This window comes from Festucalex cinctus, chromosome 8 (genome assembly GCF_051991245.1).
Source record: "Festucalex cinctus isolate MCC-2025b chromosome 8, RoL_Fcin_1.0, whole genome shotgun sequence".
Classification (NCBI taxonomy): domain Eukaryota; kingdom Metazoa; phylum Chordata; class Actinopteri; order Syngnathiformes; family Syngnathidae; genus Festucalex; species Festucalex cinctus.
Window position 1 is genome coordinate 632099 of NC_135418.1, and position 14039 is coordinate 646137.

The 14039-nt window shown below is 47.0% G+C and overlaps 1 protein-coding gene across 13 annotated transcripts in view; it reads right to left on the bottom strand.

Moving 5' to 3' along the window:
• phf2 (PHD finger protein 2) overlaps window positions 1-14039 on the bottom strand; it is a 628982-nt gene that overhangs the window by 490610 nt on the left and 124333 nt on the right. For 12 of the 13 annotated variants that reach the window (XR_013284755.1, XM_077530649.1, XM_077530645.1 and 9 more), the window contains 2 exons: window positions 13926-14013; window positions 13693-13799 (listed from right to left, as the gene is read on the bottom strand). The exons of the other annotated variant lie outside the window; for it this stretch is intronic. Coding sequence is in view for 11 of the 12 variants with exons in the window: in XM_077530649.1 (XP_077386775.1) it covers window positions 13693-13799; window positions 13926-14013 (195 nt within the window). In the remaining variant the exon portion in view is untranslated. The remainder of the gene's footprint in view (window positions 1-13692; window positions 13800-13925; window positions 14014-14039) is intronic. 13 annotated transcript variants of the gene reach the window in all.

Below are 14039 nucleotides of genomic sequence, written 5' to 3' on the forward strand. Positions count from 1 at the left end.
GCTGTTATATGACTTGGTTATCAGTTCATCCGTCAGGCGCCACTGAAGGTCAGGGCACCTGGCATCCTCTCTCAAGGCTTCCTCAGCAGAGACGATCAGTGAAGCAACAAAATACTCCACCTTAGGCATATGTTCCAGTCCGATAGGAGCAGGGAACCTTATATTAGCACACGTCCATCCGCAGGGAGCCGAGGAAAACCACTCGGGTTGAACCATCAGGCCTGAAAGTCAGTCAAGAACAGACGAGATTCAGGGATACAAAAGGACTCTGAGTAGTCCATCGGAGTGAGGCCACATTTAGCAGGAGGCTGAGAAAACACCGACGTGTCCAACTCAAGACGTCGGAAGGCGCTGAGCATAACCTTCCGCGCCACTTGCACACCAGCTGCAATCTGCTCTGAAGGAGGAGATGTTGGGGCCGAGGACAGAGTCCCCCTCATCCTCAGCATCCTGGAAACAGGCTCCAGAGGCCGCAATGGAGATTGCCTCATCGTCGACCACGTCCGCAGGGTGGGACAAGTGGGGGGTTGCATCAGGCATGTCCACCTCAGCTACAATCCTCATCCCCGCCGTGGCCTGCGAAGTGGAAGGTGTTTGGCCACTCCACTGCGCCTGCATCACTCTCATAGTCGCTTCCAAATGCCTCATTTGAGAAGCCAACACACACTGTCTTGCTTTTCTTACTTGTGGGGACATGCCCAGGAGAAGCAGACCTGCGTTTAGCTTGGTCACCACGAGGGAGGGGGGGTGGCATCGCCACTCCCAACGATGGCCGCCCCTGGTCGGCCACAGCAGTCTGCTGAGGCAGCACATCCGTCGATGTTGTGGCCACAGGAGGACGGGTCGCTGCCGCCATGTCCGCCCCTGAGCAACAGTCGAGGCAGCAATCAGTGCGACCTTCTTCTGGCAGGAAGGAACCTCCACAGTGTTTACAGCGAGCAGCGTCATCCATAGCAGCCTCCAATCGACGCACAGTCAGTGAGTGCGCGTCGAAATGCTGCTACCTTCGTCTGGGATAGGAGGCAAGCCGCCCCATCACCAACGGAATCAAACGGAGCTCCGCGCAACGACGGCGGCAGATACCGTGAGGAGAGGGCGCCCACACAGCGAGTAAGGAGTCACTCTGTGGCGTCATAAACTAGGAGACGGTGTGATAAACAGCACCTTAGCTAGCCGAAAACATTAAAGCAGCTGGTGCTCCCGGCAAGAGTTGTGTCAGCCATAAAGCACACACTCTGGCCGAAAACAAAACAAGCTAGGAGAGGATACGATCAGCTGTATCATCACTAGTGTTGTTCCAATACCGATACTGGTATCGGCAGAGCGCCGATACTGCATTAAAACAGTGGTATCGGTATCTTGCCATTGGTTCAGAGCATTCAAGGACCAATAAGATATCTTAGATCGGCATGCAGTGAGCATGTCACATATCTGTGAATGTCGTGCACGAGCAAGACACAAAGTGCTGCATCCAAAATCCTATATTAGCGTTGGAATTAATGGTATCGGCATGTTACTTGTGAGTGTAGTCACAGAAAGCTTTTTCATGTTGAGGAAAAAAAAAACTTAGTTATCGGTATGGTATCGGTATCGGCCGATACTGCAAAGCTGGGTATCTGAATCGGGGGCCAAAAAATGGTATCGGAACAACACTAATCATCACCAGCAAGTCATTAACAAAGCAATCCAAACGGCTTTCATTAAAGATGTTGACTTGACTCATATGCACCCCGGACTTGAAGCTGTACACAGCCGAGAGGTGTTAAAAGTGGAGAAATCCCGTAATGATGGCAGGTGAGCTCCAGCCTATCCGTATAAATGACGAAAGAGAAAATGCACCGAACCGGCGCAACCAAGGAGGAACACCCGTAGCCCTGATCAACCAGATGACAGGCTACTCTGGGGCCCTTCACCTTCGTTCTCGGACCCCGCCTTGGGTCCCCGCCTGGGACCTTCGCTTGGTTCTCGACACATTGTGCAGATCCCCCTTTGAGCCGCTGGCGGAGGTGGAGTTACAGTGGTTGTCTCGTAAGACGGCGTTTCTACTTGCGATCGCTTCCGCTAAGCGGATGGGGGAGCTCCACATTCTATCTGTTGTCCAGAATGCCTTCGTTGGCACCCCAACGAGGCAGGAGTCGCATTGTGGCCAAATGCTGCTTTTGTGCCCAAAGTTTTGTCGAGCTCCCACGCCAATCGCCCTATTCGGCTTGCGCGTTTTCCTCCGACGTCAACAGACGGGGATGCCGCGCCAGGCCTTTGCTGTCCTGTGAGGGACGCTCCGTTCTTATTTGGATGCTATGACACACTGCCGTACATGCACCCAGCTGTTTGTGTCTTACGATGGCTCGACTAAGTGGGCCGCTATTTCCAAGCAACGTCTCTCTCAATGGATCGGAGATGTGATTCGACAATCGTACAGTCTTTGGTCGGTCCCTTCCAACGACGGTTCGCAGTCACTCCACCAGGGGTGTGTGTCTACGTCGTGGGCTGCTCTGAGGGGCATGCCCTTGGAGGACATCTGTGCGGCTGCCTCTTGGTCATTGCCCTGCACGTTCTCGAGGTTCTACAGCTTGGGTGTCACCTCTCCTCATCCACTGGACGTGGCTCATGGTCCTGCGGAGGCCCCGTTGTGAGGTACACTTTGCAGGGTCTTCGTGATGTCGCTGGTATTCGGCGTTCTGTGCTGGTTACAGCACCGCCACCTGGCGGTCGGGAGGGACGAAAGTTACGAATGTAACTACGGTTCTATGAGTCCAGAACGACGGCCAGCATTGCTTGTCACTCAGACCCTCGTGTTGATTTACACGAAAAAGTTCTAGAGGATGGGTCCTGGCAACATTCCCTTTTTATATACGGGATTACGTCAGCCGGAACTAGGGACAAGCATATGTTGTTATTCTTGCTCGATGGCGCTGTCGCGATAAGGGGAATTTCGTGCTGGTCACAGCACCGCCACCTGACGGTCGTTCGGGACTCATAGAACCGTAGTTACATTCGTAACTTTTGTTTTAAAATGCAGTAAAATTGAACATCTGACTACTACCATGGACAATGTAATGGAATGTGTAACTATTGAAGTCCACATAAAAAAAAAAACGCATCAAATGTAATTATAAGTTGTATGTATAGGACACCTGGATCATGTCTTGACACATTCAATAATGAACTCGCAGGTATCCTTAGTTACGCAAATGATTAAAAAAAAATGTGAATGTGTGGTGTTTTAACATTGATTTCTTAAATCCAAATGGGCATCAGAAAGCTACACTAATAAATAATATATTCACAAATAAAATTGACCTTAAAATAGAAAATGGACTCCTTATTAATGATATAAGTGATCATCTCCCGGTCTTTGCAATTTTTCATGATTATTTTGATTTAAAAAAAAAAAAAAAAAAAGCAAGCCGATAACTTACACATTAGAAACAAGACTGAGAACACCACGCTACATGGCTGCCTTTATGTTGGATTTAGAAAAATACAACTGGTTTTGAGGTCTATTCAAACAATGATCACAATACTGCATAGAGTGAATTTCAGTCAACCATTATCTCTTTCTCCAATAAACATTTATTAAAAGTCCATTAATTAAAATTACAAGAAAGTATAAACGTCCAAATAAGGCATGGATGACGAAGGGATAGAGAATGCAAGGAAAAAAGAAAAATACTTACAAAAGATTTATTAAATTGAGGACTATGGAACAAAAGATTTATTAAATTGAGGACTATGGAAGCTGAAACAAAGTATAAGACCTATAAAAAATAAACTATTAAATATTATACGAACAAGTAAGAAAGATCATTACCATGCATTATTAGAGCAGAATAAAAGCAATACACAAGAAATATGGAAAATCCAAAGTCACGTAATTAAAAACAGCGTTAAAAAAATAATTATCCAGAATATTTTATAAAAGATAAAAAATATTGTAATTGATGAAATTTCTGACATAGCCAATAATTTTAATGAATATTTAGTTAATGTGGGCAGTAACTTGGCAAACGAAATCCCAGAGCCAAGAAACAAACATGAAATAGATAATTACATTGTAAATAATTCATCCTCTATGTTCCTTAATGAGGACTCGGGTTCGAGTCCATGCTCCGGCCTTCCTGGGTGGAGTTTGCATGTTCTCCCCATGCCTGCATGGGTCTTCTCCGGGCACTCAGGTTAATTGGGCGCTCCGAATTGTCCCTAGGTGTGCTTGTGAGTGTGGGGATGGTTGTTCGTCTCTGTGTGCCCTGCGATTGGCTGGCAACCAGTCCAGGGTGTACCCCGCCTACTGCCCAGAGCCAGCTGAGATAGGCTCCAGCACCCTCCATGACCCTTGTGAGGAATAAGCGGTCAAGAAAATGGATGGATGGATGTTCCTTAATGCTGTTAAACAGATTTAAGACTGTAGCTAATTACAGGGTTCTTGCAGGAATCACTGAGTTAAATTTTAGACCATTTTTAGACCATTATGACAAAAATTTTAGACAAACTTTGAGACCAAGATTTAAAACAAATTCAAATCTTCAAACACACGGAACTTGACATGTCGAGTTTACCTGTAATTTGACTGACAAATGTTTATGCTTAAAAATGACTGCAGTGACGGTCAATAAAACAAAATTTGCAGTGCAGTAGGGTGCACACTAGGTTTTTATTTTTATTATTTTTTTTGTTTTTTATAATATTGCACATGACTAGTAAATATAAAGGCAGAAAACAGCATAATCGACGCATTAAAGTCAGCAAGTGTCAAAAAGAAGGTAGTCTACCCTCAGAATAATTATGTAATTATGAAACTACACGATGTAGGTGCCTGACGTCAAGCGCAAAAAAAACACGTCTATCCCAGTGACAAATTTTAATTTATGGTAGGTGACTACTGCTGACTACTGATTGAAAATGGGTGGATGGGTTTGTATTTGTCATTTAACTACAAGTTGTCACGCTACCATAGGCGGGCCAGTGTCCACTTTGATTTTGCTAAGTCACTTCCTGTTTATTTTGAAATCACTAACCACCCTCTCACCTCAGGTCACTTGCTCTTCCTCCTGCTCTGCTCATTACCGGTCCCCGCCCATGATTGCTTCCACCTGCCACCAATTACCCAGCCATTAAATAGCCATCATCCACCACCTGCAGTTTGCCGAAGTGTCACAAGCAGTGCATGGAAGCGTCCCCACAGCTGTTGAGCCACAGTCCTTATTTTTTGCCTTGCCTTGCCTTGCCTTGCGCCTTGTGTTTGCCCCTCTTTTTCCTCCCCAGCGGAGCGTCTTTAGTTGTCCCTGTTTTGAGTGCCCTTTTTCTCCTCTCCAGTTTGGAGCTCTTTATGTTCAGCGTTTTTCCCTCTGTTAGAGGTGTTTTTTGTTCCTGTAAATAAACTGCAGCCTTTGAGGCCAACTGACCACCTGCGCCTGAGTCCTCCATTCCTACGTCATGTCAGCACACTTAATGGACTCAGCAGGGAAGTTGGAACCTGCACTGCGGAACCAGGCAGCTTGCTTGACGCACCAGGAGGAGTTCCAACAAGCCATGGCCACCCAGATGGGGGAACTTGCTGGACAAATTCAGGACCTGATGATTCAACTAAGAAGCTCCGCATCACTCGCCACGAGACAGGAAGAGCCAGCTGAACCTTCCATTTCGACGTCGGCGTTTGCCCCCCCCCGGAACGATACTCCAGTGAAACAGGACAATGCCAGGCCTACCTGACCGAATGTGACATCCATTTTGAACATTCTCCACAGGCCTTTCCCACAGACCGTTCCCGCGTGGCCTTCATGATTTCTCACCTGACTGGACGAGCCAGAGACTGGGCCAACGCTGAATGGGCACGGGACTCCCCGACCTGCTCAACCGCATCCAGGTTTTGCACAGCTCTCCGCCAAGTTTTTGATCCGGTCAGTATGGATCGAGAGGTGGCTCGAGAACTAAGCTATCTTCGACAAGGCAGAGAATCCGTCAATGATTATGCTATTCTATTCCGAACTTTGGCAGCCAAAAGTGGGTGGAACGCCACAGCACTATATGATCACTTTTTAAAGGGGCTCACTACATCCATGCAAGAACTTTTGCTTCCCATTGACCTATCCGGCGACCTGGACTCATTGATTTCGCTTGCCATCCGCACTGACCATCGGAGGCGAGAGCTCACGCAGATCAGCGGACTCCAAAGGAGACCTCGCCCTGGACCCCTCCAGCATCCACCGGCAAGGGAGTCTCCACGACGTGCGCTTCTCCAGTCACCTAACCCAAGGGAGGTCCGTGGGAATGACGAGGAATCCATGCAGCTCGACCGTGCCCGACTGACGCAAGAGGAACGCCAACGACGTCGCCAGGAGGGTCCGTGCTACTACTGTGGTGAATGTGGTCATTTGGTGGTAGCCTGTCCCATCAAGAGAGTCTCCCCGGTGAGTCCCGACTCCCCCACGCAAATCAAAGCCCGAAAACTCACTCACATCAGGATTGTTTGCCATGCGATCACCACAGATTTGCCAGCCCTCATCGACTCCGGAACCGACGAAAGCCTCATGGATTGGGGACTAGTGAAAAAGCTGCAGGCTGACACAGAGCCGCTCACTACCAACATGCGAGCCAGGGCACTCAATGGCAAGGACTTATTCGTTATCACCCACATCACAGAGCCCCTCGAGGTTCAAGTTAGACAACACACAGAGCACATTCGCGTTCATGTCTTGCGATCCCCGTCACACACTCTGGTTCTGGGACATCCCTGGCTGGGCTTACACAATCCACGTATTGACTGGTGATCCGGGCAAATCTTGGAGGGGGGAATGGACTGTGTGAACCATGGGCTGGAGCAGCCAGCGGCAAATGCACCCTCAGCTGCCGTACACCAGGTGACTCTCACAACCGACAATGACCTGAACACAGTTCCCTCCTGTTATCATCATTTCCGAGAAGTGTTCAACAAAACCAAGGCCATGGCACTCCCTCCACATCTACCCTATGATTGCGCCATCGATCTGATTCCAGGTTCTCCCATCCCCAAAGGTAGACTGTACTCGGTTTCGGGGCCCGCACGCAAAGCCCTCAACGACTATATTGACACGTCCTTGAAAGCCGGACTTATCCGGCCATCTTCATCACCGGCAGGAGCTGGTTTCTTCTTTGTGGGCAAGAAGGATGGCTCCTTGCGACCATGTAATGACTATAGCCCTCTGAACGACATAACTATCAAGAATCGTTATCCTCTGCCCTTGATGTCATCAGTATTCGACCAGTTGCAACAGGCCAAGGTATTCACTAAACTGGACCTCCGGAATGCAGATCACCTTGTCAGGATTCAGGAAGGAGACGAGTGGAAGACCGGTTTCAACACCCGCTGCGGTCACTACGAGTACCTGGTCATGCCATTTGGTCTCACCAACGCACCGGCAGTATTCCAGGCCATGATAAATGATGTGCTCAAAGAATTCATCGACTACTTTGTATACGTTTACCTTGACGACATCCTGATCTACTCACCAGACCTGACAACCCACCAGAAACGTGTGACCCAAGTCCTGCAACGTCTACTCGAACACCAGTTATATGTAAAGGCAGAGAAAAGCCTCTTTCATGTGAACACTCTCTCGTTCCTGGGCTTTGTCGTATCACCTGGGAGGGTCGAGATGGAGTCGGGCAAGGTCAGTACGGTACGGGATTGGCCCACGCCAGAGTCACGAAAGAAGGTTCAACAATAAGGTTCATGATCAAGGTCGCATCTGTTGAGGAAGGACGCATCTGTACTTGCTCCTGCACTCGCTCGTGAATCTAACTACTTTTAAACTATTTTTGCATTGCGATTTTTAACTACATTGTTGCAGAATGCCTGGCGGAAAAAGAGCTGACGAGAATGAGGAGATAAAATCTTCTCTTAAAAAACTCAGTGTAATGGTTGCTGAATTACTTGAAATGAAGAAGAGCATTGAGCCACTTCTTCAGGAAATACAGCAATTGAAGAAAGAGACACAAGAAAAAGATGGACGCATTGTTGCCTTGGAACAAAAAGTGGATGATTTGGAACAAAATCTTCGTATCAACGATGTGATAGTCACAGGTATCGAGATCAAGCCGCGCCGTGGCCCTTCGAGAGCTGCTAGCACGAGCACGGAAGATTCTGACAAATCTTCAGGGAACGAGACTGTGGAACAGCAAGTGACACTTCAACTCAGAGATTTGGGATTAACTCTTGATCCTGCGCACATTCAGATGTGCTTTTCGCTTCCAACTGGAGGGACACGACCACCGGCAGTTCTGATCAGGTTTGTTGACAGAAAGAAAAAGATTGCTCTTCTGAGAGACCGTCACAAGCTTCGTGGGAAACATGTCTACATCAACGAAAACCTCACCAAACGAAATGCTGACATCGCCAAAATGGCGCGACAAATGAGAAAGAATGGACTTATCGAAAGCACGTGGACAAAAGACTGCCGAATTTTCATTCAAACTAAAGATAACTCTGGTCAACTAAAAACACGAATCGTGAAAGGAGCTGAAGAATTGGCAGCGCTTGAGAGACAACAATAATTCACAATATCACAACAACATCGCTAATTACCCAAAGCTGGAGTTGTATATGATTACTTGCTGACTTTGCCAAGGCTAACTCTTGTTTATACACCTGCATTGATAACATGTATTGCTGTTCCCGTTTGAATCTAAATATTGTCTGGCTCGAATTCGGTTTGGACATTTGTTGTAACAGTCAAGGCTACATGATAAGGCTGTTATTGTGGCTACAATGAAACTGCTGTCAATACGCAAAATGCGGCTGGTGGTCTGGTTCCTGGCTGGCGTAGGCCGTTCTGCTGGGTGAGCTAGGCTGGGCAGCGCACAGGAGTCATCAGATCGACAACGTGCTAGCAACCAGTGGTGCTACCTGACCAGAATTGAGGCTGGAATCGCTTGAATTGCAATGGGCAGAATGCAAGCAGATCTACTCTTCTGGAAAGCACAACATGTGTGAAAGCTGATCCGAGGTCAGCGAAGACCCTACTGGTGAAAGAGAAGAATTGCGCTTGCCTTGGCTGCTCGCCTGGCGGGGTGGGCCTGCTGGCGGCGTCTGGGGACCGACTCACCAGTTCCAAATAACTGGGACGAGCCACAATCTACACACGGACATTCAAGATGAACTGAGCGAAGAGTGTCTGGGATAGTATGGGATGGATATCGATAAAAATCAATGACTATTCTAAATAATGTATATGATTGATGTGTTATAGTAATGGGTCGATGGGGACGGGTCTCGAATAAGCTTCGGCTTCTACCCGTCAGCCCTTCTTTCGGATGTCAATGTTGCAAATGATGTGATGTGATTGATGTAAGCTGTAATGTGTCCGAAAGAAAAAAAAAAAAAAAGAATAAACAATTCCTGGGCTTCGCCAATTTTTACCGCCGCTTCATCCGGAACTTAAGCACCATCGCTGCCCCACTACATGCCTTAACCCTCCACAGTTACGCTTCCGCTGGACCGCTGAAGCCAACACCGCCTTTATAGAACTCAAGCAGAGCTTCACCGAGGCACCAATCCTCAAAGTCCCCGATCCAAGACGCCAGTTTGTGGTCGAGGTGGATGCCTCCAATCTCAGAGTTGGAGCCGTCCTATCCCAACACTGTCAGGAGGATGGCAAGGTTCATCCCTGCGCATTTGTCCCGGAGACTGTCCAAGGCCGAACGCAACTAGTGTTGGTGACCGAGAACTTCTGGCGGTAAAAGTCGCCCTCGAGGAATGGAGGCACTGGCTGGAGGGCGCAGAACATCCATACATAATATGGACTGACCACCGAAATCTGGAGTATCTACGCCAGGCCAAGAGACTAAACACCAGACAGGCCCGATGGTCCTTGTTTTTTAACCGATTCTCCTTCTCCTTGACCTACAGGCTGGGAAGCCAGAACATCAAAGCAGATGCATTATCTCGAATCCATGGTCCTGACTCTACAGTGACCTAACCCATCCTGCCCAGGAACTGCGTGATAGGAGCAATGGCATGGCAAATTGAGGAAGATGTCAAGGAGGCCCTCAAGGACACTAGCTCGCCCAAAGAGTGCCCACCACGTAGGCTCTTTGTTCCAGAGACCCTGCGATCCCAGGTGATCCAGGTGTTTATCCTGTCACCCAGGAACCCGCAGGACCCTGTATGCCATCGCCCGGAGGTTCTGGTGGCCGTCTATGGAGGCCTCCGTGCGGGAATATGTTCAAGCTTGCCCAGTTTGTGCCAGGAACAAGGCATCAAACCAACCCCGGATGGGCCTTCTCCAACCACTCCCAGTACCTTCAAGACCCTGGGCCGAAATTTCACTAGACTTTGTTACCGGACTTCCCGCTTCACACGGTAAAACCACCATACTCACAGTTGTCGACCGCCTCTCTAATGGTACGATTAATCCCATTATCCAAGCTACCCTCAGCCAAAAGAACAGCAGAACTCATGATTGACCAAGTATTCCCGGTCCATGGATTCCCTCGCCACATTGTGTCGGACCGCGGAACCTCAATTTGTTTCCCGATTTTGGAAGGAATTCTGCAAAGCTCTAGGGGCCAAGGCGAACCTGACCTCAGGTTACCACCCGGAGGCCAACGGACAAGCAGAATGCCTCAACCAGCAGCTTGAGACCGGACTCCAATGCCTGGTCTCCCAAAACCCCTCGTCATGGAGCAAGAATCTCGTATGGGTCGAACTCGCACATAACTCTCTGCCCACGTCCGCTACAGGCATCACGCCCTTCAAATGTGTTCATGGCTACGATCCTCCCTACTTCGCTGACCTGGAAGAGGAAGCGTCTGTACCCTCGGTCACGCCATGATCCGCAGGTGTCGCCGAATCTGGCCGGCAGCCCGACTGGCGCTACAACGTCAAGGTGACATAGTGAAGAGGGCTGCTGACCGGAAGAGGAGACCCGCGCCTCCGTACCAGCCGGGTCAACGGGTCTGGCTGTCAACCAAAAACCTGCACCTCAAGGTACCATGCCCGTCTGGAGCCGGCCGTAGAGAAGTGGGGGGGCGGGGGGTACTGTCATGCTGCCATAGGCGGGCCAGTGTCCACTTTCACTAACCACCCTCTCACCTGAGGTCACTTGCTCTTCCTCCTGCTCTGCTCATTACCGGTCCCCGCCCATGATTGCTTCCACCTGCCACCAATTACCCAGCCATTAAATAGTTATTATCCACCACCTGCAGTTTGCCGGTGTCACAACCAGTGCATGGAAGCGTCCCCACAGCTCTTGAGCCACAGTTGTTGTTTTTTTGCCTTGCCTTGTTTGCCCCTCTTTTTCCTCCCCAGCGGAGAGTCTTTAGTTTTCCCTGTTTTGAGTGCCCTTTTTCTCCTTTCCAGTTTGGAGCTCTTTATGTTCATCGTTTTTCCCTCTGTTAGAGGTGTTTTTTGTTCCTGTAAATAAACTGCAGCCTTTGAGGCCAACTGATCACCTCCGCCTGAGTCCTCCATTCCTACGTCGTGTCACAAGTTGCTACTTAATAATTACTAGTAATACTAGTACTGTTTCTACTACTACTACTACTACTACTACTAGTAGTAATTAATAGGTAATTACTTTGTACTTTTCAGTTTATCTTTATTTCCTTCATTAGCATTCAGCTATTAGCATTCAGCTATTAGCATTCCCACGCAATTTCTCCAGAAATTGCACTTAGTCTAGTTTATTTAGTTATTTAATTATTCATTCTTTCATTCACTTACTTACTTCTTGTTATTAATTAATTGATGTAAATTTTATTCACTTGTATACTTGCTTGCAATGTTGTGTTCTAATTTTACTTATCGTCTCTCTTATCTTTACTGCATGACCGATTCCTGTGTACAAAACTTTGTAAATAGCAATGCTTGTTTTAAAGTTATTTATAAATAAAGTTAAGTTGAGAAGTGTGTATGAGTGTTTCAATTGTATGTAATAACACATTTCAGTGGTGTTTATAATAGCAATTCAGTTGTGTTTATGAGAGTATTTCAGTTGTATATATGAGTGCATTTCAGTTGTAAGTTTGAAAGCCTTTCAGTATTGTGTGTGAGCAAAAAAAAAAACATTTCGGTAGTGTTTTAAGAGCTTTTCAGTTCTACTTGTGAGAACTAATCCTGAATGATGGCACAGACGGCAACTCATATTGGGGCAGCAGCCTAACCCCTTAAGCCTTCACTCTCTCCAACCACTTTGTTGAGCTCATGCAGGTTGTACTCAAAGAAGAGGCAATCTCTCCAGCCTGTCCTACGTCTTCCACTCAGCGCCCTTCCATGTGGCTGACTGGACCTGAAATATTCCCTCATTTGTGGGCAATACTGCAAAAACTAAGGCTATATCCAAATTTCACAATATTCGGTCTTAGTCATGATCAACATCAACAATAACAGTGCATTACATTCAAATGTAAAACAAGACATTGCTTGTTGCCACTAGGTGGCACAACAAGTATAACAAAATCTTTCATACATAACTCTTCAGGCCGTGACTATTGATATTCATGTGAAGGTTATTATTTTTAGCAGGGGAGGTATTAAGCATTGCCTATTTTGTGGTGAAGTAAATACAGTGAAACACAAAATTTGATGTCCATATACTATTTTGAGAACTCAATTGATACTCAAATTATTCCCCTGTTGTTCTCCCAGGTCTTCAGAGGGTACACCAAGTTTGAATGTTTCAAATTTAGTTTCTCGTGTTACATATTCCATCCCATAAAAAAATATTTGTACTTGAGCAAAAACATTGTGACATCATAAGATGAATATCAGCCAAACATTAAACTTTTCAGCTTTTATCTCCAGCTCTTTATCAGGCGAGAAACCTGCTAGATCAAAACTAGCACGCAAAACACACAACACGCAGGTACATGGATGAAATAGTGGTGGGCAGGGGGGGATAGGGGGACCTTCTATATAGGTTTATGGTACTATTTAAATACTGGTGTTATGTAGCCGTGAGGCAAAGCAAGGCCAGGACCCAGGATGCAGAGCGAGAGACAAAGTCCACAGTTTATTGTTCACAAAAGTATCAACAGAAAATCACCTTGCTCAGGGAAAAAGTTCTATAAAACAACGTAGCAACAAAAAACACCTTGTTCAGGGACAAGAAAACACTAAAGCGCAAAGTAGCAACATAAAACACTAGGGACCAAAGTAGCAACTGAAAGAGTCGTCTTAATAGACCGGTAGAAAGAGAAACAAAAAACCACTACAAGCCGGAGAACAGGAACTAGACTACCCAAGGGTGTGGCAGGAGGAGACAAGCAAACGTAGCAGGTATGGCAAGGGAATCTTTCGGCACAGAACCAAAGGAGGGGCTGGTTAAATAAGTGGTTGGGTCATCAGGCTGATGAGCCCCAGGTGTGGGAGCAGGCCTCTGCCTGCGATGTTGGCGCCACCTCCTGCCACACTCCGGAACTGCAGTGAGAGACAACAGAACCATGACAACTGGCTCCAAATGATTCTTGCTCAGTCAAATACTTTGAAGTATGACGTGAGATCTTAGCAATTTGCTGATTTAATGACTTGGAAAAAAATTTGTAATCTCAGGAGCAGGCACACATTGCAATGAATTTGCAGGTCATCTATTTTTCTATCATAATTAATTTCAGGACATCTTTTTCTAGGTGTATGATTATGTAAGTTGGAATTGTTCCAGTACAGAACATATTACAGACAACTATGGCTTGGGTTTTTACATGAAACTAAAAGTTCACCTTTGAATCGTTCAAGGAGATGGCACCCCACGTACCAGCATGCTGTCTCAAAGTTGGGGAATGGGGTGAGGGTTTTCACCTTCAGTCGCCTCTCAATATCATTTGCTCTACAGAAAATCAATAGAACTACTTTAAGCATAAATTAAGTGTAGAATTTCAAACTGTTACCAACCAAAATGTTAGCAAGGCAGAATTAAGGGTGACTGTGTGTGTGATAAAACAAGTGTTCAGACCTCATCTGCATCTCGACACTCAGGTTGTGGACAAAATGGCCTGAGAATGCCAAGCAGTCAACCGGAGTCAGAATAGCATTGATCCAGCCTGAACAAATGCAGAGATCATTAAAA